This window comes from Doryrhamphus excisus, linkage group LG6 (assembly GCF_037039965.1).
Source record: "Doryrhamphus excisus strain RoL-2023G ecotype Guam linkage group LG6, RoL_Dexc_Guam_v1.1, whole genome shotgun sequence".
NCBI classification, from domain to species: Eukaryota; Metazoa; Chordata; class Actinopteri; order Syngnathiformes; family Syngnathidae; genus Doryrhamphus; species Doryrhamphus excisus.
In genome coordinates this window covers 9,178,064-9,203,839 of record NC_136362.1, presented here as the reverse complement: position 1 = coordinate 9,203,839, position 25,776 = coordinate 9,178,064, and the positions used below count along the sequence as shown (strand labels likewise).

Genomic DNA, 25,776 nt, shown 5'->3' with positions numbered 1-25,776 from the left:
TTAGCGACTCCAAATTGTCCATAGGTATGAATGTGAGTGTGAATGGTTGTTTGTCTATATGTGCCCTGTGATTGGCTGGCCACCAGTCCAGGGTGTACCTGATACACGTTTGTATCAGGTGCACCTTTTGGGTGTTAAGTTGCTATGTGATGAATCGAGTGCTGTACTGCCACTGGGGCGACTCAAGCATGCATAACATAATGTTTAACATCCAGTTCTTGGCTGGGGAGGGTGCGGGGGGGGGGGGGGGGGCGTCACTGTCTCAGTCCAGTGTGAGTGGCACCTTTTCCATCATTCCACGCGTGGGTTTTCTCCGGGTACTAACGTCACTAACGTTAGTTATCATTAATAATGTGTGTATGGGGATGCATGACGGACAAGTGGTTCGCGCACAGGCCTCACAGATAGGAGACCCGAGTTCGATTCCACCTTCTGGCATCTCTGCGTGGAGTTTGCATGTTCTCCCCGTGCATGCGTGGGTTTTCTCCGGGTACTCCGGTTTCCTCCCACATTCCAAAAAAAAAACATGCTAGGTTAATTAGCGACTCCAAATTGTCCATAGGTATGAATGTGAGTGTGAATGGTTGTTTGTCTATATGTGCCCTGTGATTGGCTGGCCACCAGTCCAGGGTGTACCTGATACATGTTTGTATCAGGTGCACCTTTTGGGTGTTAAGTTGCTATGTGATGAATCGAGTGCTGTACTCCCACTGGGGCGACTCAAGCATGCATAACATAATGTTTAACATCCAGTTCTTGGCTGGGGAGGGTGCGGGGGGGGGGGGGGGGGTCACTGTCTCAGTCCAGTGTGAGTGGCACCTTTTCCATCATTCCATGCGTGGATTTTCTCCGGGTACTAACGTCACTAACGTTAGTTATCATTAATAATGTGTGTATGGGGATGCACGACGGACGAGTGGTTAGCGCGCAGGCCTCACAGATAGGAGACCCGAGTTCGATTCCACCTTCTGGCATCTCTGCGTGGAGTTTGCATGTTCTCCTCGTGCATGCGTGGGTTTTCTCCGGGTACTCCGGTTTCCTCCCACATTCCAAAAAAAAAACATGCTAGGTTAATTAGCAACTCCAAATTGTCCATAGGTATGAATGTGAGTGTGAATGGTTGTTTGTCTATATGTGCCCTGTGATTGGCTGGCCACCAGTCCAGGGTGTACCTGATACACGTTTGTATCAGGTGCACCTTTTGGGTGTTAAGTTGCTATGTGATGAATCGAGTGCTGTACTGCCACTTGGGCGACTCAAGCATGCATAACATAATGTTTAACATCCAGTTCTTGGCTGGGGAGAGTGGGGGCGGGGTGTGTGGGGGGGGGGGGGGGGCGTCACTGTCTCAGTCCAGTGTGAGCGGCACCTTTTCTTGCCATGCAAACTGCCATCAGAGACGATAAGCTGTTACATTCACACCCCAGGATTTTGTTCCTTCAAGTGCTACGTGGTACATTACAGTCGGCCACATTACAGTCGGCCAGATTACAGCCGAAATACTTCACAAACCTACAATCAGGGTAGACATGACATGAATGGAGGTCAGCTTCAGTCGCTGCCGTCACACAGGGCTGCCGTGGTTTAAATAAGTCATGCGTGATCCCAAAATAGAAACACTGAGCGCCTGGCCTTGACCCACTCATCCACCCAGCCAGCCAGCCAATGATGTCCTCTGCGTTGTAGATTAAGTTGACTTATGTGATGTTGTTATTTAAGGTGGATTATTTCAAGATACGTTCAAGCCACTGAGCTTGTACCGATTTTAAGATTCTCATACTGGTTTTTAAATGTCTTAACGGCCTTGCACCTTCTTATTTATCTGATCTGCTTTTACCATATAAACTCCCGTGGACCCTGTGGTGCTCCGGCACTGGCCTTTTAACTATACCAAAACCCAGAACAAAAACCCACGGTGAGGCAGCATTTAGCCACTATGGCCCCCACCTGTGGAACAGATTGCCGGAGAACCTCAGGACTGTGGAGACTGTTGATATTTTTTTTAAAAAGATTAAAGACACACCGGCGGCACGGTGGTCGAGTGGTTAGCGCACAGACCTCACAGCTAGGAGGACCAGGGTTCAATTCCACCCTCGAGTTTGTATGTTCTCCCCGTGCATGCGTGGGTTTTCTCCGGGTTAATTAGCGACTCCAAATTGTCCATAGGTATGAATGTGAGTGTGAATGGTTGTTTGTCTATATGTGCCCTGTGATTGGCTGGCCAGTCCAGGGTTTACCCCGCCTCTCGCCTGAAGACAGCTGGGATAGGCTCCAGCACCCCCGCGACCCTTGTGAGAATAAGCAGTAGAAAATGAATGAATATTGTATTGAGGGGTTAGCACGCAGGCCTCACAGCTAGGAGGACCAGGGTTCAATTCCACCCTCGGCCATCTCTGTGTGGAGTTTGCATGTTCTCCCCGTGCATGCGTGGGTTTTCTCCGGGTACTCCGGTTTTCCTCCCACATTCCAAAAACATGCTAGGTTAATTAGCGACTCCAAATTGTCCATAGGTATGAATGTGAGTGTGAATGGTTGTTTGTCTATATGTTGTGTGTGTGTGTCTAGTATGGAGGGTGGGAGGTCGGGGCTTTCTTAGTAATTGTTTTTCCTTTTAATTGTGGTAATTGTTTTAATTCTGTAAAGCACTTTGTGTTACATGTTTTTGCGGGAAAAGTGCTCTACAAATAAAGTTGATTTGATTTGTAACTTAGGAGTCATTTCAATATCATCTTTTCCATGTTTTGGAACTTTTATCAGTGCAGCCTGCCAAAAATAGGCCAGGCATGTTTATATGCTCAACTAAGAGCGAGGAAGATTTGTTTCCACCCAGAGGACAAAACTGCTTGTTGTGTTGAAGCCAATTAGGCAGAATTTGGACGACGTTAATTGCTGCTTGAGTACATTTTTGTCGCTTGGGGGGGGGGGGGGGGGGGGGAGCGAGAAACTAAACATTGCTCCATCACTCCAGGGGTGTGGAATTTTCCATGGAATTCTTTCTGTGCTGTTCTGCTATTTTTTTTTTTTTTTTAGCCTCGGTCGACTTTGTTCTGCATAATTTAGTTCCCTGTTTATTGGCCTAATCCCCAGAAGCTATTAAACCTCATCAGGTTGTTTTAGTCTCCACAGGGAGGTTGTACGCCCTCCACGTGTGTGTTCTGTGAGTTCAGGAAGATCAAGATATGGGAAGGGAGACGGAAAAGGATTTATTTAGGGCATGGGTGTTCAAACATTTTTCCAGGAAGGGCCACATTGGGAGGAATGAAAGCAATATATATGCAATATATATATATATAATATTGTATTGTGGGCGGCACGGTGGAGAAGTGGTTAGTGCGCAGGCCTCACAGCTAGGAGACCTGAGTTCAATTCTACCCTCGGCCATCTCTGTGTGGAGTTTGCATGTTCTCCCCGTGCATGTGTGGGTTTTCTCCGGGTACTCCGGTTTCCTCCACACAGAGATGGCCGAGGGTAGAATCGAACTCGGGTCTCCTAGCTGTGAGGCCTGTGCGCTAACCACTCAATGGCCGTGCATCACTTTTTCTTTTTAGTCTTTTAAAAATAGTTTGAAATAAATACATATATACGGTGGATGAGTGGTTAGCGCGCAGACCTCACAGCTAGGAGACCCGGGTTCAATTCCACCCTCGGCCATGTTCTCCTCGTGCATGCGTGGGTTTTCTCCGGGTACTCCGGTTTCCTCCCACATTCCAAAAACATGCTAGGTTAATTAGCGACTCCAAATTGTCCATAGGTATGAATGTGAGTGTGAATGGTTGTTTGTCTATATGTGCCCTGTGATTGGCTGGCCACCAGTCCAGGGTGTACCCCTGGACTGGGCCGCATCAGGTTTTCCAAAAAAAAACAAAAAAACGCATTTATTAAAAACAGAAAAATATACAAACTTTTTCAGTGCTTTGGTTCCGATTTTCTACAATAAAAGCTCTGATAAAACATTCCACTGTTCTCAAATATCTTACTTTTTATTTTTCTACACAAAATAAGATGAAAAATAAATAAACAAATCAAGAATAAAGAAAATCAATCAGTAATAAATAAATATAATAATAATAATAAAAACTTAAGAAACCACATATAGTTGGTGGGTAGACAAATTATTTTTTTCAGATTAAAATGAACAAAGCATTATTAGAGCCCTGTAGACATGACAAAACACGACTATAGTCACATTTATACTTTTTATTTACAACATATTGCGCAACTGCAGGGTCTTGAGACACATGCTAACTCGCAAACTAGAGAGCTATAGCGACCTTCATGGTATTTCCTTTAAACTTAAATAGCCAAAAACTTACCACTTCCACACGGATAGAGAGGATAACTATTAACAGTTATTTAACCCTTAACATGAACATTAATCAAACGTAATAATTTTTTCTGGGTACATGATACCATACGGCATCCGTATCAAACTTGCGCGGGCCGCACTAACATTAAACTTTCATATCAAGGCGGGGGCCTCAAACTAGTGTCCTGCGGGCCACATTTGGCCCGCGGGCCGCGTGTTTGAGACCCCTTGCCCTAAGGGGAGTGTTTTGGCCACAGCAGTAAACAAGGCAGAGAAAAAGAACAAGATATTAACTCTGCATTCCATCCGTGCTAAGCTTTGTCATCCTATTATGAGATCTTAATCGGGCCAGTGGAGCAAAGGACCTCCTTTGTGTGTCCCCCCCCCCCCCCCCCCCTGCACACTGCTGGACTCCCTTCTTGACATCATTCATCTTCCTTACATTTTTATTGATCTATGTGGTTTTTCTTTCGGTGTTGACAGGTTTTTATCTTGATGAAGTCAAGTGGTGGTCATGTGGTGGCACCATGTGTCATGTGTGCACGGCAGGTGGAGATGAATTTGACCTTTTGTCTCTCTAAAAGCCGTAAGCTGATTTTCTCGTCGTGGAGCAAATGACTTGGGAGTGAGTACATGGCAAGAGTTCAGGACCTGTGTTCCAGATCTTGGAGGGGGGGGGGTAATGTTGTGTAATGTGCATCAACATGTTCACGCAGATGAATAATAGTTAGGGGTAGTAAAGTTGTGTGTTTAGCAAATGATTGCTAACTTGTGATACTTTTGTGCATGACTGTGTTGGATTGTGCGTGCTGGTGATTTGGCTGTGGATGACTTTATTGTTAGCAAGAAGAGGAGGAAAACCTAGTTTTGTCACTGTGCACGAGAAAACAGAATGAAATCCCCCACATTTGACACATCCTCTTTGAAGCAGAGAGTGCAGCTTATTAAAAAAAAAGTAAAAGTTCAACTCCGGTTTATTGTTTTGTTTTGAAAAAGGCTGGCTTTTTCCTCAATGTCATCACTGATAGTATCTCAACCCGGGATAAAAGCCATCAATAGAATGTTGGGACACTTGCTTGTGGTTTGTCACATGCTGATTTTCAAACCGTAACACTAACCATAACGGCTGATGATGATGGCTGGGTTTGCTTGAGTGGATCAGATGTTTTGATGAGCTTGTTGGGTATCATGAAGAAAGGGATCTGAAAAATCCTGAGCGTGGTGATGTCATAATATGCAAATTACAGAAGTGGATTTACTCCCATCGCACTTTTTGGTAGTGTTTTTCTTTAATTGTAAAACATATCGACGAGGTTGTCTGGTAAGCAAACAAGAAGGATGTTCACCTACTTTTCATATTCATATTTGTCGATGTGTAAACTAGACAAATGCAAACCCACATTTTTATGGGCCTGCCTGTGGTTTGTCACATGCTGATTTTCAAACCGTAATCCTAACCATAAACTCTAGATGCGACCTAACGGCTGATGATGATGACTGGGTTTGCTTGAGTGGATCAGATGTTTTGATTAGCTTGTTTGGTATCATGGAGACAAAGATCTGACAAATCCTGAGCGTGGTGATGTCATAATATGCAAATTAGAGAAATAGATTTACTCCCGTTACACTTTTTGGTAGTGTTTTTCTTTAATTGTAAAACATATCGACGAGGTTGTCTGGTAAGCAAACAAGAAGGATGTTCACCTACTTTTCATATTCATATTTGTCGATGTGTAAACTAGACAAATGCAAACCCACATTTTTATGGGCCTGCCTGTGGTTTGTCACATGCTGATTTTCAAACCGTAATCCTAACCATAAACTCTAGATGCGACCTAACGGCTGATGATGATGACTGGGTTTGCTTGAGTGGATCAGATGTTTTGATTAGCTTGTTTGGTATCATGGAGACAGGGATCTGACAAATCCTGAGCGTGTTGATGTCATAATATGCAAATTAGAGAAGTGGATTTACTCCTGTCACACTTTTTGGTAGTGTTTTTCTTTAATTGTAAAACATATCGACGAGGTTGTCTGGTAAGCAAACAAGAAGGATGTTCACCTACTTTTCATATTCATATTTGTCGATGTGTAAACTAGACAAATGCAAACCCACATTTTTATGGGCCTGCCTGTGGTTTGTCACATACTGATTTTCAAACCGTAATCCTAACCATAAACTCTAGATGCGACCTAACGGCTGATGATGATGGCTGGGTTTGCTTGAGTGGATCAGATGTTTTGATTAGCTTGTTTGGTATCATGGAGACAAATCCCGAGCGTGGTGATGTCATAATATGCAAATTAGAGAAGTGGATTTACTCCTGTCACACTTTTTGGTAGTGTTTTTCTTTAATTGTAAAACATATCGAGGAGGTTGTCTGGTAAGCAAACAAGAGGGACGTTCACCTACTCTTCATATTCACATTTGTTGTTTTTTTTATGGGCCTGCCTGTTGTTTGTGGTTTGTCACATGCTGATTTTCGAACCGTAACCCTAACCATAAACTCTAGATGCGACCTCATGGCTGATGATGATGTCTGGGTTTGCTTGAGTGGACACTTTTACATCTAAAATAAGACAAATACTATATATATATATATATATATATATATACACCATATCTACTATGTATTGAAGCAGTTGCAATGAATATAATGTACGGTAGATATTGATATGATATGATTTAAACCCATGGTGGCACTGAGAAATGCCAAGATGTCGCCCATGGCAACAATTGCCCATCAAAAATTGATTTATTCATATAAGTAATTTAGAGCTGCAGTTGAGAATGATTTGTATGCAAATCAGGTATCTGTACTTTGAACGTTTTGTTCAAACGAATGAACTGGGCTGTGGCGTAAAAGAAAAAAAAAAACATAATATGAAACATTAGCATTCATACATGTTAGACGGTGCATTTAGGGGCTGTTAGTAAGGATGCGGATTTTATGCTGCTGATCATCCAGCAATATCAATACATTTTGAAATGTATTAATGATGCTATTAAAGTGCTATTGTCCAAGGTCCCCCTGACTGCCGGGTCAAGATTTGTTGTTTCATGGGGCCCAGAGTTCCTGGCGGCACCCCTGCAGATATGATCTAAAAAAAGAAAAACTCATCATACTCCATGTGATAGTGTTTGTTCCACCCCGCTAGATAGTTTTTGTAGCATGTGTTGGCAGGTAAGTTCCACACGGCAGACATGTTTGTTTATGTTTTGGCTGCAGGCTGCAATCGTACGAGCCACAGGTGATCGGCGTTGAAAGGCATTTATCGGCATATGGGGATCACAATAGATGAAAATATGCTCCACACTCTTTATTGCTCTCTGGTTCTACCATATCTTACTTACATTGTGTGGAAATATGGGCTAATAACTATAAAAGCTATCTTCACTCGCTAAATGTACTTCAAAAAAGGCCAGTAAGGATAATTCATAATGCCGCCTACAGAGAACATACTAACTCCTTATTTCTAAAATCACAAATACTTAAACTTGCTGATATAGTTCATCTTCAAACAGCTAAAATAATGCATAAGGCTAAAAATAACCAATTAGCTAAAAATATCATCCAATACTTCTCTACAAGAGAGGAGAAATATGATCTCAGGGAAGAACTACATTTAAATAAAACACTTATATGCTAGGACTACATTAAAAAGCCATAGCATTTCAGTATGTGGAATCAAACTAGGGAATGGATTGAGTAAGGACCTCAAACAATGCACAACGATGAGCCAATAAAATAAAATTAAATAAAATTAAATAAAATTAAATAAAATAAAATTAAATTAAATTAAATTAAATTAAATTAAATTAAATTAAATTAAATTAAATTAAATTAAATTAAATTAAATTAAATTAAATTAAGAAATTAAGAATTCAAGAAACAATACAAGCAGTTGATGTTTGCTAAATACAAGGATGAAGAGTCTTGAACCAGTCATGATATGCTATATATATCACTACATTGACACTTACTATGGTACCCATTATGGCATTGTATGGTCATATCACCTCGTACTCCGGTACAAGGTGCATTATTAAAAAAAAAAAAAAAAAACCTTAAACTGTATTATGGAAAGCAGGAAGTGAACAAATGTAACAGTTACTGATTGTAAAAGTACCAGATGGAGGGGTAGGATTTAATAAGCTTTGCTTCTTCCTACTCCTTTTGGACATGTGGAACTGTGAACTGATTATGTGATGCATTCAATTGTAATCTGATGCACGTTCAAATGAAATAAAACCGTTATTTACCATTACATGATTTTTCACAGAAATCATCCAATACTGATCAGCGTCCAATCGATGCACGTTACCCTGCTAGCATATGAAATGAGACGTAATAATTCACAATATATTTCTGAATTCTAAATGAATTGTACTTATTAAAGTACCATTGAGGCTTTTTCTGTTTGCGCATGAGGAGAGTCGTTCATGACAGATGGCCTGCTCTTTGTGAACAGAGAGAAGCTGCTTAATTAAGGGAGAGGGAGTTGGCACCATCCTGACTTACTGTGCCTACGTGGTTTGCTTTTACTTGGTTTCCTACCAAGCACCCGCATCACACTCTCAGTCGATTCAGTCTTTGGGTTTGCACACATATGCGTACCCAATTCTGCAGAATGCTTCCTCTCCCCGCTTAGTTTATTTTCATTCTTCTTCCTCTGTTATTGAAACAGTGACAGGTGGCCAGTAACCCCCCCCCCCCCACCCACCCCGTCCCCCCGGTTGCTGCTCTTGTCCTTTCTTGTACGCCATCAAACAGATTGCCTGGACACTCCCTTGAATTTCCTGCTCCGGGGTTTGATCTGATACTACTTGGCTACTTGAGAGATGAATTCTTCAGGCGTTGGTTGGGAGCTTTCCATGGGGGGGGGGGGGGGGGGTGTTACCTTGGGGACTATGGATGTAGGGCAAGGGCAGTCACACGCTTGCACACATTTAGAATCTCCAGAAGTATTGGAGGACTGAGGCCAATTCCTTTACTGTTGTTGTAGACTGAAAACATTTAGGTTTGCCATCAAAACATAATAATTCACGAGGGTTGTGGGGGGTGCTGGAGCCTATCCCAGTTGCCTTTAGGCGAGAGGCGGGGTACATCCTGGACTGGTGGCCAGCCAATCACAGGGCACATATAGACAAACAACCATTCACACTCACATTCATACCTATGGACAATTTGGAGTCGCTAATTAACCTAGCATGTTTTTGGAATGTGGGAGGAAACCGGAGTACCCGGAGAAAACCCACGCATGCACGGGGAGAACATGCAACCTCCATACTAAGATGGCCAAGGGTGGGGAAAGACAAAATAAGAAGCCAAAAAGTTACCACTTCCACACAAAATAGGAGGAGAACTCATTCATTCATTTTCTACCACTAATCCTCACGAGGGTTGCAGGGGGTGCTGGAGCCTATCCCAGATGTCTTCGGGTGAGAGGCGGGGTACACCCTGGACTGGTGGCCAGCCAATCACAGGGCACATATAGACAAACAACCATTCACACTCACATTCATACCTATGGACAATTTGGAGTCGCTAATTAACCTAGCATGTTTTTGGAATGTGGGAGGAAACCCACACAGGGGGAGAACATGCACTCCACACAGACATGCACAAGAGGGGACTCGAACCCAGGTCTCCTTGCTGAAGCCCTGAATATGTTACATTCATTCGTTTTACCGCTTATCATCACAAGGGTTGCGGGGGATGCTGGAGCCTATCCCAGCTGTCTTTGGGCGAGAGGCGGGGTACACCCTGGACTGGTGGCCAGCCAATCACAGGGCACATATAGACAAACAACCATTCACACTCACATTCATACCTATGGACAATTTGGAGTCGCTAATTAACCTAGCATGTTTTTGGAATGTGGGAGGAAGCCGGAGTATCCGGAGAAAACCCACGCATGCACGGGGAAAACTGGAATTGAACCCTCGTTTCCTAGCTGTGAGGTCTGTGCGCTAACCACTCGTCCGCCGTGCAGCCCAAAACATAATAATAATTCTACATTTTATTTGTATAGCGCTTTTCATAGTACTCAAAGACACTTTACAGTAAAGAAAAAAAAAATAAAAATAGAGTTGAGTAAAAAACAGAGTAAACGATGCATTAAAATACAATATCCATACATTCAATCAGAGCTAAAAACAAGGCTAAAAGCAAGGCGGGGCACATGAATAAGAGACCATTATTTCCAGCGAAGGCTGCACGGCAGTCAAGTGGTTAGCGCGCAGGCCTCACAGCAAGGAGACACGAGTTCAATTCCACCCTCGGCCATCTCTGTGTGGAGTTTGCATGTTCTCCCCCGTGCACCAGTACTGTGGCTGCTCACAGCAACACCTACCAGAGACAATGAGAGCATGACGGATTGCATCAGGACGGATCTGGTGTAAGCCCGGGTTTAAGCTTAGGTCACAGGTCCTACGTGCAAAAAATTTTCGATGCAGACTGCAGAGTTTCTTTGTCAAACTCTATAGGAGCTTACTTTAAAAAAAAAATTAATTCATACGGGAGTTTTCTCCGAGAAAAATGTGAGGTTTGACAGCTAAGTCAGCAGCTCATCCTCGCCTATGCAGTACATGGACTTTTATTTTGGAAGGACAGTGTGAAGCCATTCAAGCAGACTGCCCATAATTTGGTTTCCACACACCTTGATAAAAAGCAGAGTCCAAGGAAAATTTAATTTTAATAATTCCCCACCCCAGTATGATTATCATATGGCGGTAATGTGATTACTGACGGTAGCTTGGTGTAAATAAATTCCGCAAATTAGATTTCCTATGTTTTTTTTTTTGTGTGTAAATACATTTTCCAAATTGGATTTCATCATTTCTGAGGACAAATCCTCAGGCAAATGCAAGAGCCAGGTTGTTATCTTATGAAAGAGGAGTTGACCAATGTTTGCTTGGTTCCTACTTCCTATTTCTCATATCTACAGTACATTATTATTTAGCTCGAAGGGAGGTAACTGACAATATCTGGAATTTTTGTATGGCTGTTTGTAATTAAAGTATGACAAAAACACGCCTGGCATGACTTTATAGAGCTGTTTTCTATCATGGAAATGAGTTTCTATTGATTGTGCGTGGCCAAGTTTAGATTCAGCTACTTGCTGTGTGGAGTAGCTCTGCTTTGAGAAACATTAAAGTCAGAAATTATGTTCATTTCTATTCTTTTCAGCTAGTAAATGCTTCACTGCATTTCCTAGTTTGTTATCCTATTTCCCCCAGCTGGCCAGAGAAGAAAGAGTATTGAAGATGAGTGTTAGAAAGCCCATAATTTACATGGTTTGTGTCACTGATAATGTTAAATCTCAGGGCGTTCTTTTGTCGTACTGTGTTCAGCGGTCAGTAAACGCACCACAGTGCGCCGTTGTGTCGGGTGAGCGATTTATGACTTCTCTGACGCTTTTTTGAGCCTCATCCACCATCTCATCGGGTTGATGCTGTGCCTGAATGCATAGAGGTGAGTTTTCGGTTCCATTGTGGGAGCTGTGGAGTTGTTTGCGCACCTTTTTCGCGAAGTGACGCTCCTTTGTTCATTGGTGCTAATAGTAGCATTCAAGCTAACTGTATGACTAACTATTGTTCTAATAAGCGTCATATTTACTTATTTTCCTTGTTGATTTATGTATGTAATGTACATTTGGCTCATTATTATGTTTATGTAATATGAGTTACGTTACTTTACTTATCATTTATTTGTGTATTTGTATTGTATGTATTGTATTTGCGAATGTGTTGCCATGGAGAGATATGTTCCGGGGTTGGGAAGGAAAAGGAGTGACGGACAGGAAGTGAGGAGAGCCTGCATGTTAGAGAATTGTTATGGCCGTGACAGTAGCCCTTGTACTGAGGAAGCATTGTATTTTGGACCTTAATAAAAAAAATGGCTGTTGTTCCGGTGTTTCCGGTATGTTGTTGAAGTACCACAGCATAAAATCTTAATAAATCCACCAAAAAGACGACAACCTGCTGTGTTCTTTGACTTGAACACACCTTTATACCTTTGACCGCTCCAAACCAGTGCATCCTTGGAGACATTCCCTCTCCGTTTCAGTGGGAATATGTGATTTCCACTGACTTTGTTAGCATTACAGATATGACTAATCCATATTTGTTATGGAATATTTAGAAAAATGCAGAAAAAAACACATTACATCCAATACCCATTTTTTAACGTCGTCCTAGCATATAAGTGTTGGTTTCATCACCAGCTGCACCACCTTCTACATTCTGAATGCAATTTATCCAATTTTCATAAGCTATTTTGAAAATAAGCGCCCCATTTAGTTTAGGGTGCTCAACACTCAATAATAGACTGAGACGACCATCCTTGGATTCTGCAACTGCAGGAGTGAATGCACATTGAATTGCATTTTGCTTGGTTAAGCACCGAGACAAATGGCCGTGTGTGTTGCTTCAAGTTACAAACAATAGTATAGCCCTTTTTATAGTGACAAAATTCTGATATATGCTGATGGGCTCATAGCCATAAAGCAAAGGTTTGTCTTAGGCGGATACCAGGTTGCAATTTCTGCTTCAGAAACATTCTGGCTAATTGAAGCTCTGTGACAGGAATGGTAGTGGTCACTGCTAAAAGGGTCAGGAGGTTGAAAGCGAAGCGTGATATGCATTGTCAAGTGAATAAAGCTTCCTTTGCGTCATGTCATAAGGGCAGTGATAAAAACGTCCGCACCGCCCTGCCAAGCTCCGACGTAACAAGACTTGAGTCAAGGACAAATCGCCAATTACGTTGATTGCTTCCAAGGGATATTCAACTCTTATGTGTCTGCCACTGGATATCAGCTTTGTGCACTTTACTGTATGTCAAGCTAATTGCCTCTGCTGAGGTGCTTTTTTTTATTAATACCCCCGGTGTGTATTCACAGGACCTGTCCACTCTGAAGTGTGATGTGTGTATCCTGGTCTTCTCCGTGACTGACAGGCGAAGTTTCCACCGCACCGCACAGCTCCGCCTTCTCCTCAGGGAGTCCCAGCCTCACACTCCAATCATCCTGGTGGGCAACAAGAGCGACCTTGTTCGCTCCCGTGAAATAAGTGCAGAGGGTAAGTACGGCAGACGGAGGCGCACCTGCACACAAACGCACCGGGGCAAACAGAGATCATCCAATCGTGGGGTTAGCGTGATATCTCGCTTCGACAGGCCTCTCTGGCTTTGTGTTTCTCCCCACATGTGGCAGAGGTGAACATGGGTTGGTGTTTCGGGGGAGATAGTGGCGCTATAGGGGGTGTTTTATGCAGATTTCACAATCGGCGAGACGACTGTGGGACATATGATAAACAGATCGCTGCAATGTTGTTCATTTACTACAGAGCACACAAACACTGATGCTCTGCCTAAAATATATATTAATAATTTAAAATATGGATGAATTACACGGACCAGGGTTCAATTCCACCCTCGGCCATATCTGTGTGGAGTTTGCATGTTCTCCCCGGGTTTTCTCCGGGTACTCCGGTTTCCTCCCACATTCCAAAAACATGCTAGGTTAATTAGCGACTCCAAATTGTCCATAGGTATGAATGTGAATGGTTGTTTGTCTATATGTGCCCTGTGATTGGCTGACGACCAGCCCAGGGTGTACCCTGCCTCTTGCCCAAAGACAGCTGGGATACCGGATAACCGGTATCGATTTATCGTTCACAACCCTACTATCCACACACATCTTTGACCTTGGACCTTGCCTCTTTTCCGATATGTGATGGACCGAAGCACTAACTGGCTTGAGCGATTACTCGATTAATCAAATTCATATTCATGCTTGTTGACGAATGCACGGAAGCCCAGGCTAGTCTTGCGATACCCGGTCCAATCGATTAATATCAGGATTTTGGCTAATGCTTATCGATCCAGGAGGCTGCTACCGATGCAACCGTATCTTTTGCTTGTCAAACCGGATAAACGGTATCGATTTATCGTTCACAACCGTATTATTCACACACATCAGCTTTGACCTTGGACCTTGCCTCTTTTCCGAGATGTGATGGGCCGAACCACTAACTGGCCTGAGCGATTAATCGAATTCATGTTCATGTTTGTTGACGAATGCACGGAAGCCCAGGCTAGTCTTGCGATACCCGGTCCAATCGATTAATATCAGGATTTTGGCTAATGCTTATCGATCCAGGAGGCTGCTACCGATGCAACCGTATCTTTTGCTTGTCAAACCGGATAGCCGGTATCGATTTATCGTTCATCGTTTACTATCCACACACATCAGCTTTGACCTTGGACCTTGCCTCTTTTTTGATATGTGATGGACCGAACCACTAACTGGCCTGAGCGATTACTCGATTAATCCGTATCTTTGCTTGTCAAACAGGATAACCGGTATCAATTTATCGTTCACAACCGCATAACCGGTATCGATTTTTCGTTCACAACCTTACTATCCACAACACATCAGCTTTGATCTTGGACCTTGCGTCTTTTCCGATATGCTGTGGGCCGAAACCACTAACTGGCCTGAGCGATTACTCGATTAATCCGTATCTTTGCTTGTCAAACAGGATAACCGGTATCGATTTATCGTTCACAACCGGATAACCGGTATCGATTTTTCGTTCACAACCCTACTATCCACAACACATCAGCTTTGACCTTGGACCTTGCGTCTTTTCCGATATGCTGTGGGCCGAAACCACTAACTGGCCTGAGCGATTACTCGATTAATCCGTATCTTTGCTTGTCAAACCGGATAACCGGTATCGATTTATCGTTCACAACCGGATAACTGGTATCGATTTTTTGTTCACAACCCAACTATCCACAACACATCAGCTTTGACCTTGGACCTTGCCTCTTTTCCGATATGTTGTGGGCCGAACCACTAACTGGCCTGAGCGATTACTCGATTAATCCGTATCTTTTCTTGTCAAACCGGATAACCGGTATTGATTTATCGTTCAAAACCCTACTATCCACACACATCAACTTTGACCTTGGACCTTGCCTCTTTTCCGATATGTGATGGTCCGAACCACTAACTGGCCTGAGCGATTACTCGATTAATCGAAACAGCAAGCTTCAGATTAATCGACAACAAAAAAATTATAATTAGTGGCAGCTCAAGTGTCCGTTATTCCATTTGATTGCTCTATTATTAGTTGTAATTATCATTCAGTACATATGTATTTCTGCTAATGCCATACTTACTTGCGGTGATTATCTGCAGGAGATGAGAGGCCATTTGTCTCAAACAAGTCTTCCACATTCTTGGAACCAGCCTTGGGCGTCTTGCAATTATCGTCTTTGTTCCTCACAGGAGGAGATCACCCCTTTTTTTGCATGAATAGTCAGACACTTCCTTCAAAGCCACCTTTTCAGGTTGTATTGATTTGTGTCCTTGCGTGCAAGTTTTATCAAATTGTACTCCTTGTTATTCTCAAACACCTTCTCTCTCCTTTCTTGTCTGTTTTGGAGCTCGCAGCAGATTTTCCCGTGATAATAGCGTTTCAAATCGGGGGGAAAAAGGGTGTGAAAACATTGCTGTCCCCGAGGAGGGGGCATGAATGCGTATTTGAGAACGGCTGCCGGTCTAAATAGAATGACTCCACAAAGTCCAGTTCTGAGATGTCATTAGTTTAGTTCCCCTTTTTAAAATGTGACATTGGATACAAATAAAATGACATTGATGATTAGAAAGGAAATGATAATGATGTGAACTGCATATGTAACTCCAAAACACATTGAATTATAGTCAAAAGTTACAGAAGACATGATAATTAACGCTGTACGTGTCTTAAGCTATGCTACAATGCTCGTTTTTTTCAGACTCAGCCGCAATAAACGATGATTAAATAACTGAATATTTTTGGAGTTAGAGTATAGAAAACCTGTTTATGACTTTCTAAATACGGGTTTTAACATTATCAGTCACCGTTACATTACCCTGTGATTCCTTGTTTACAACACATTGCTCAACTCTGATGCCCAAGATGGCCGCTAACCGGCTATTAGCTAAATTAACCGTTGTTGGAGCTTTCTGGAGTTTTTTCCAGAAGGTCTTAATAGGCGGCTTTGTCATGTCGTGTTCATGTCTCACATAAGGATTGCAGGTGATTGAAAAAAAAGTGCAGTACACAACCACTTCCACACTAAATATGAGGATAACATTTTTTTCCCACGGCTGACTTCATGCTGTGTCAAGGTAATGGATTGTCTGAATGCTTTATCGTTACTAGTGACCAAATCACTACATATATAGATCATAGTCTAACGCAAAACTGCAATCATTTATTGATTTATTTCTGACAAAACCCGATTTCAGTGAGTGATGACCGTACTTACTAGGTTGAGCCAGGGTAGTTTTTTTCTCAGCCAACCATGCATTTATGGGCCTTGCTTTGAGCATTAAGGAACAGTCATGAATTGACTCAAACAAATGTCTGGGAATTAAGATTAAGGAGTGCAGGTCTGAGCCAACCACCGATTGATTAACTGTGATTGAGAGTGGTGTCCAAATACCCTTGTACACAGTTTGTTACATTCCAGATGAGCTATCCATCGAGATATATAGCTATATTTGATATTTGTACGTGTATAATACAGATATAAATATAGTTTTGAACTGCCAGGCTCCCCCTTTTATGCTGCTTTTGGGAGACAATCATAAAAATTCCTCCATAATTATCGGCAACACTCCTCTGGGATTTACCATTGATCAGCAAAATCAATTTCTTTCTGTTTACAAGACAAATGCGTGACAAATATGTTTAACTCCTTGTGGTAACACAATTCGATTAGCTGTAGCTTGGGGAGTGGATAGATACTCCATCTGTAAAATAACGACGCGGCTCTTCCTGCATTTATTGTTTCGCCATATTGAATTTTCAATGACATACACACACAATTACATGCAAGCGTCTATTAGCGGCAAAATCATATTTGCTTGGTGCTGTCAGCATTAAACCGAACACCGCTGTGACTCACCAGGGCGACAACAACACCAATACATTCTCCAGTGTCTATGTGCAGGCTCAGTGATAAGACCACAAGGGACATGGACAGCCTCTGGGCCATGATAACATGACTGATATTAAAGTGAAACTGAATACAGGTTGAAAGCTCTCGACATATTTTTCTTCAAATGCATGCCAACAGCATGATATCACTGATATTTGTAAATAACTATCCAGGCCGAATGGCAGCCTTTAACCAAGAGAGGCAATTAATACGTTCCGGTGCCTCCAGCCAATGGCGAAACACCAGGAATAATAATAAGCCCATAAAAATGTTTGCTCACAAATTGCTGTAAATTATCTTTGCGCTTACTCTAAAAGAACTACAGTTCCCATGATGCTTTGTGTGCCTTACCAAGAAGTACATCTGAATTAGACTCTACTATAACATGTTTTGGTAGCGGTCATCTGCATCAAAACATATGTGTTTTGATCTGACAAATCTTAAGTAAGTTTGATCCAATGTAGAATTACTTGAGCTTCTGCTTGGATGTTAACAGAGGCGCAGCTGTCAATCATACGTCACTAGCGAGTGATGCTGGGAACACCAAAGTAGGTTGGATTGCAATGTTTAAAGTGTGCGTAAAGCAGTAAATGTATGAAAATATTACATGAGATGTGTTTTCTGTTGAAAAAATAGCTTCATTTCGGGGAGCAAAAATCCACAAATGTTAGTGAGTGCTGAATCTGGACTTTAATTAATTTGTATTTGGATGCCCGGTGGTGTCATATTAAATCCTTCTGCCCTTCATGGCAGAGGCCATGAGCTTGATTCCTGGCCAGGGTTTTGTCGGGAAGGGCATCCAGTGTAAAAAAAAAAAAAAAAGCCAAAACCATTCACGCGATTGACTCGCTCTGGCGACCCCTGACAGGGAAAAGCCAAAAGAGGAATAAAATTCATTTGGATTTGGACACAGAGCAACTCGGGACTTGAATGACGTGTCTACATTCCTGTCAAACACAATGCTTAAATATGCTTACTGTTGGGGATTTTAACGTTCATGTTCGTGTTGACCTAAAAACCCTAATGCGGGTGATTTTTTTTTAACACTATTGACTTTTAATCTCCCCCTCACCCCTGACAAAAACATGCGTCATCACTCTTGCGCCAAAAAAAAAATGTAAAAGACAGATAAAAGTGTCTTTGTTCAAGTTGAAAAAAACGTATAAATCTATCAGTATTGTATGATAACTGATAAAAATTTCGATGAAAATGTCTGTCGAAAAGCCGAGGTTGTGTTTATTTATTTGATATTCAGTCTCTGCCTGGCAAAGTAAACATTGTGCTACCTCAGTTAGCGTTCACATCAATTAGCATATTTTGTTTCATGTCAAAAAATTAGCCTCGGGGGATGAAATAGAGAACTTGTACAACATTGACTTAAGGCTTAAAGGGGGCCTATTATGCTAATTTTTCAGCCCTTTCTATTGAGTTGTGGATATCTAGATCTAGATCTTCCAGAATCCGCACCTATCCCAGCTGTATTTTCACAAATGTATTCCATCCATGTCATTCATTCATTCATTTTCTACCGCTTATCCTCACGAGGGTCGTGGGGGTGCTGGAGCCTATCCCAGCTGTCTTCGAGCAATAGGCGGGGTACATCCTTGACTGGTTGCCAGCCAATCACAGGGCACATATAGACAAACAACCATTCACACTCACATTCATACCTATGGACAATTTGGAGTCGCTAATTAACCTAGCATGTTTTTGGAATGTGGGAGGAAACCGGAGTACCCGGAGACAACATGTCAACTCCACACATGTCAACTCCACACAGAGATGCCAGAGGGTGGAATCGAACTCGGGTCTCCTATCTGTGAGGCCTGTGCGCTAACCACTCGACCACTTTGCAGCCCCATATGCACATTATCAATGATAACTAACGTTAGTGACGTTAGTACCCGGAGAAAACCCACGCATGCACTGGCCGATGGAATCGTACTTGGGTCTCCTATCTTAGGCCTGTGAGCTAACCACTCGTCCACTGTGCAGCCCCATACGTTAGTGGCTACTATTAGCTGACAACTATTTGTACGTATGTTGGAATGTTAGCTTGTTTCTGTAAGTTAAGCCAAAAAGTTGCTTCTGTGTCGGCTCAGTGAAATGACTTTCGAGTGGAAGACAGACGAGGAATGCGAGGGTTGAATGATGAGAGATGAGATGTTCTTAGCATATTGTCACCACTAGCATCATAAATGAGGTCAGCAGTATGGAAATGCTCCATCTCCATTCCCGGGGCACCTGACGAAAGATGTTCTGGGTTCTAGGAGGACAAAGCACATGGATTCCTGCTGATATGCGAGTCTGACGCAGGGAGGATGGCATCCTAACATCTTCATTCCAGAACCTCTGGTCACACTAAAAGAGCTGAGTCATAAAGCCTATTTATGGCATGGACAGTGACACACACACACTCTGGAATATACACTGTGACACACACACTGTGAACATATTTATCACCGACTCAATATTGTCAGTGTGGCCCTGCTCCTCTGGGCTTTGATTAACATTCACTGTGGCTCCGTTTGCTTCCTTACTCACTGTCTGGCTCCTCCTGGCTCCTCATATCTGGGGGAGTTGAACCTTTCAGATTGTAACATAATTCGCCGCAGGACGCGGATCAAGCTAGGATTGAAAAATAATACAAAATTCTGTAACTGAATTGATCAAACTGTCTCCATATAAATCGTCTTTCATGAGTCAAGGCGATGTTTTCAGTCATATTGTAATGTTATAACCCTGAAAAAGGGGGAAATACAGTAAAGTCTCGTTATATCGATATTCTCGGGAGTCGGAAAAAATACGATATAACCGGACTATCCATATATCCGATCCTGCGCCGAACTGCATTAAAAGTGGGCGGATCTTTGATATGGCATGTAATTTTCTCCTTGAGTTCATGGATTGCGTATCTAGCATGCTTTTGTACTACAATAAATTTTGTACTACAGTAAATAAAAATAAACTTACGCTGTAGTGATTACCGGTTACCGGGACATAATTCACCCCGGAACTATCGATAGGGAAGGTGTTGCCACCCGGAGGGGTAGGCGCGAGGGACGGGTGTTTTCCGCTCTGTGTGCTGCACTCTGGTGGTGGAAGTGTGAAAAATAAAGTTGACTGGAAGCAGCCGTTCGCTGTGTTCTTTTTTGGTATTGAAATCCTTAAGCAAAGATTGATTTAAGCTGCTTTTGTATCGATATAAGCAGACCAAATTGGCTGGCGGGAGATGAAAAGGGCATCCTAGTAACCGGATTATCATAATAACCGTGTATCGTACTAACGGAGCTAATTATATCATAAAAGACTAGAAATTTGCCGGGAAAATAGTATCGTAATAAGTAGTAATTCGTTTTAACCGATATCGATATAACAAGACTTTACTGTATGTGAATAAGGATGGCCGGACACGATGTCTCCCTCTGGCATCCTCATCCAGAATGCTTTTATTTTATTTTATTTATTTCACACACAAAAATTAAACATGTATGTCAAGCACACAGTAGCCATTTTGTTTCCCACAAGTAGACCTGCACAGCAAATCAACAAGACAACAAACCCTTTCTACTTTTCAAACATCCAAAAAAAAGAACATATACTGTACATGTCTATACCTAAACAAATACACATATTAAACATAAACATTACCCTCCTAACAGACATCGGTTAGCTAGCTTACAGTACCATGTAACATCTACTTATAGGTTATCACATGGTTTGTCTGGGCCTGATACCAGACAGCAAAAACAAACGCTGTGTGTTCACGCTCGTGCGCTGTTCTCTGATTGGTTGTTTCACGGGCACGATACCAGAGCAGCGCGCTCTGAGTGGACAGCTACGGGGGCTGATACTGGACATGGTTAAACTCTATATTTTATCAGTATCACTGCCCTGGGCCTTGACACAGTATCATTTTTGGCCTTTTCCTGTATCATTCATGGGCGGTTTCTAGGGTACAGGGCCAATTAATACTGTAGTATGTGATAAAACGTGGTACCAAACTATGTCTCAAAACGTTTTGCAGCACAAACAATATATCACAGTAACAGACATTTTGCCTCTCATCCGAGACGGCTTTATCGTTTTTTTTCCGATGAGATAGGACGGCTCTAATGATGCAAGATCCTAATATTCATTCTTTCAGATTGAGGTACCTTTCATTTTTTTTGCAGGAATGAATGAATGTTTCGAAGATTGTACGGGAAACCCTGTAGGAGAGACTGTAACCCTTAACCGTTTTTCAGACGTCTTCCATCACAACCCCCCCACCTGCCTCTCCAAACCTATTTCCCGCGGTAAGACGCGGTTGTAAACAATGTAAAAGTCAATTCAATCAGCAGCTGTAAGTACTAAACCCCGCTGATCTGGTTTGAGGTCGTTCTTCCTCGTATTTAGTGAAAGCCGACAGCTGTTGTGATGCCAGATGATTAATCGCAGATCCGGTCTTGTTCTTTTTGTATTACCCAAGACCGACACCAATTGTGCGCCCAATCATGTCAGGTCTGGTTCTCTGTGTGTGGTACAGTAGCTTGAAAATGTAATTTCTTTTTTCAGTATCTGCTATAATAAATTCAATTGCCGGTTTGTTTCCTGGTATGTAGTTATTAACCTGTCAGGACTGGAGGATGTTTCAAATCGGAGTTGTGGTTCGAATAAACCACAAACCCCAAATTAATCCTGAATAATCGCACAGTTAGTGGTGGTGATATTGTATTGGTTTACGTGAAATATGTAATATTTGTGCCTGTATTTGGTTGAGGAACCCTTCCTGGCAAGCACAGACGTCAGACGATTCTTGTCGGTCAGGATTGTCCAAATCTTAGTAGGGATCAGGTCTACCCTTTACAGATACAATCCTGAAATCCTGAAGGTTTTGAGGCGGTCACAACTCGATGTTTCAGATCCCTCCAGAGATTTTCTATGGGATTAAGATCCAGACTGGCTAGACTAGATTGACAAGCGGTTACAATGCAGGCCTCACAGCTAGAAGACCCGAGTTTGATTCCATCGGCCAGTGCATGCATGGGTTTTCTCCGGGTACTAACGTCACTAACGTTAGTTGTCATTAATAATGTGCGTATGGGGATGCACGGCGGTGAGTGGTTAGCGCGCAGGTCTCACAGCTAGGAGACCCGAGTTTGATTCCATCGGCCAGTGCATGTGTGAGTTTTCTCCGGGTACTAACGTCACTAACGTTAGTTGTCATTAATAATGTGCGTATGGGGCTGCACGGTGGAGTGAGTGGTTAGCGTGCAGGTCTCACAGCTAGGAGACCCGAGTTTGATTCCACCCTCGGGCATCTTTGTGTGGAGTTTGCATGTTTTCTTCGGGTACTCCAGGTTCCTCCCACATTCCAAAAACATGCTAGGTTAATTAGCGACTCCAAATTGTCCATAGGTATGAATGTGAGTGTGAATGGTTGTTTGTCTATATGTGCCCTGTGATTGGCTGGCCACCAGTCCAGGGTGTACCCCGCCTCGTGAGGATAAGCGGTAGAAAATGAATGAATATTCTTGTCGTTTTGCAACAGAGGCCCAATCCAGCGCCATGATGTTCGACTGCCACTACCTAGAGCTCTCGGCTTCTCTCGAACACGGCACCAATGAGCTGCTTGAGGCGGCCGTTCGGACTGCAAGGGGAGACTGTGTGGGCCCCAACTGGGCCGACGGCGACCCCGGATCAGGGCGCAGGGAGAGTCTCACCAGCCGGGCCAAACGCTTTCTGGCGGGGCTAGTGCCACGCTCGTACGGACGAGAGCGTGACCGGGGACGCTACCGAGAGATGAGCCGCCACCGAGGCAGCAAGATCTTCCGCCAGAAGTCGCGCTCTTGCCACGACCTCAGCGCACTGTGACAACAACAACACACACACACGCAGGCTAAAACGCACACTCCCACACATGTACACACAACAGATTGGAAGATTTACCACAGAGGGGGGGGTGTAAACCGTCAAAAGGACACAAGAAAAAAATGGAGGAGGCACAAATTTACCCCTTAAACTATCTTAATCCAGCCTTACATTTATGGGTGCCAAATGGTGGTCAAAGGGGGGTGGACAGAATTTAATATAATAATAATTTAATTTAATAACAATCTCTAGAACATAACCACAATACGCCGACCAAAATGACAACATATATATAAATATTATTATATATAAATATGTAGTATTCACCTCTGTCACCTTTGACAATAGGTTTTACATTCAAAAATTGGACTTTGTTTTTTTTTTCGATGCAGAAAAACACTAAGTATTACAGTTTTTTACAGTATTTACAGTCAAAAATTACACCCAAAAATTATTTGAGCGTATTATCGAGAAAAGATTTCGCCAACAGACTGAAAAATTAGCAGGACTCACATCACTTTGTGAAGATGTTGACTGGAGAACCAGGAGTGAAGGGGGGCGTGGGTGTTGGGTTCCGGGGGGGGGCATGGTGGTGGGGGGTGGATGGAGGTCACAAATAGACACAAACACTCAAGTAGCGCTGATTGCATAGACTGATAGCAACCCAATGTAAAGCTATAGTAGATCCTCTTATAGCATGCTCAGTAGACGATGGACCCTGGTAGGGTATCGAACCTTAGGTTATGCACAATCTTAGCTAGTTTTTACGCAAATTGCAACGACCCTTTATTTGACACAATGCCGCCCACTCTGTGTGTTATACCATTTTTTCCGTTGAGAAGAGCGTTCGATATCATCGGTGGTACACAGTTCAGGCGGTTCTCGGGTTATCGAACGACTCAAGTCGTGTTTTTGTGGGAGTCGGAATCTACTACCAGTCGGACGTGCCCTGAACAGGGAGGGGTTCAGGGGCCCAGAGATCCCAGTCTTGTAAGCCCTGATCTTGTCCTTTCAGGCAGATTGACAGGTGAATCCGCATTATTGCGTTTTCTCTGTGCGGACGCAGAAACCGACTACTTCCTGACGGATTCTTGTGTTTACCGACTAAAATGTAATGTTCGTTCATGAATTCAACGGATTACGTCCGTAACCCCATTGTAAACCGAGGACCACTTATATGTTCATCCCTGACTTTGTCCAAGCCATATTCTTGCTGATTGCGCAATAAGCAATCATCACTAAGAACCCTTTACAAACAGGAAGTGGAGCCAAGAGGAAAAAAGGGGTTTTACAAAATAAGACGGGTCACAAGAACTCTGGAACAGACATGATAAACTTAGAACAAACCTAAAACTACCTTTGGATGTTTGATGTTTTTTCGTGTTTCTCTTTCCGACCGCGTTATTTATTAGGACGTACGTACGTACGTATGCGTTAGAGAACCTTCCGGAAAACGGTATCTCAACAGCATGCCATTGTTTGTCACGGTCTACTAAGCACTCACACACCTTTACACCGAGAATAAAGTTTGGTTTGACATCCCAATGATGGCGTCTTGTGCTTTTATTATGGTCACTTGCTTATTTGCTGAGATCATACAAAAATCAGATTACAATTGAATGCATCACATAATCAGTTCACAGTTCCACATGTCCAAAAGGAGTAGGAAGAAGCAAAGCTTATTAAATCCTACCCCTCCATCTGGTACTTTTACAATCAGTAACTGTTACATTTGTTCACTTCCTGCTTTCCTAATATAATTTAAGTTATTTTTATTGTATTTTTTTATTTAATAAAAAAATTGTTTTTCAGGTTTTTTGTAATAATTTTTTTTTAATGGTTTTATTTCATTTGAACATGCATCAGATTACAATTGAATGCATCACATAATCAGTTCACAGTTCCACATGTCCAAAAGGAGTAGGAAGAAGCAAAGCTTATTAAATCCTACCCCTCCATCTGGTACTTTTACAATCAGTAACTGTTACATTTGTTCACTTCCTGCTTTCTTAATGTAGTTTAAGTTTTTATTTATTTATTTTTAAAAACATTTTGTCACGTACCGAAGTATGAGGTAACTGTTACATTTGTTCACTTCCTGCTTTCCATAATAGAATGTAGGATTCCCTATTCATAATTCAAGTACTTGTGTTTTTTAGTGTTTTTAGAGCCCTCCAGACATGAAATAACACCCCTATAGTAACCTTTACACTCCTATTACCCTATATAGTAGCAATATAGTATATATGTATATATAGTAATCTGAAAAAAAGCCAAAACAAAACAAACAAACAAAAGGAGTAGGAAGAAGCAAAGCTTATTAAATCGTACCCCTCCATCTGGTACTTTTACAATCAGTCACTGTTACATTTGTTCACTTCCTGCTTTCCTAGTTATTTTTAATTTAATTTTATTTAATCAATTTTTTTTTAATTTTTTGTAATTTTTTTTAATGATATTATTTGATTTGACCATGCATCAGATGACAATTGAATGCATCACATAATCAGTTCACAGTTCCACATGTCCAAAAGGAGTAGGAAGAAGCAAAGCTTATTAAATCCTACCCCTCCACCTGGTACTTTTACAATCAGTAACTGTTACATTTGTTCACTT

At 42.3% G+C, this 25,776-nt stretch overlaps 1 protein-coding gene across 1 annotated transcript in view; it reads left to right on the top strand.

Annotated features, from left to right (window-relative positions):
- rem2 (RAS (RAD and GEM)-like GTP binding 2) overlaps positions 1-23,740 on the top strand; it is a 35,237-nt gene extending 11,497 nt beyond the window's left edge. Inside the window, exons 4-5 of the mRNA XM_058067393.2 lie at positions 13,211-13,388; positions 22,841-23,740. Of these exons, the coding sequence (XP_057923376.2) occupies positions 13,211-13,388; positions 22,841-23,163 (501 nt within the window). The 3' untranslated portion in view covers positions 23,164-23,740. The remainder of the gene's footprint in view (positions 1-13,210; positions 13,389-22,840) is intronic.
- The last annotated feature ends 2,036 nt before the right edge of the window (positions 23,741-25,776 follow it).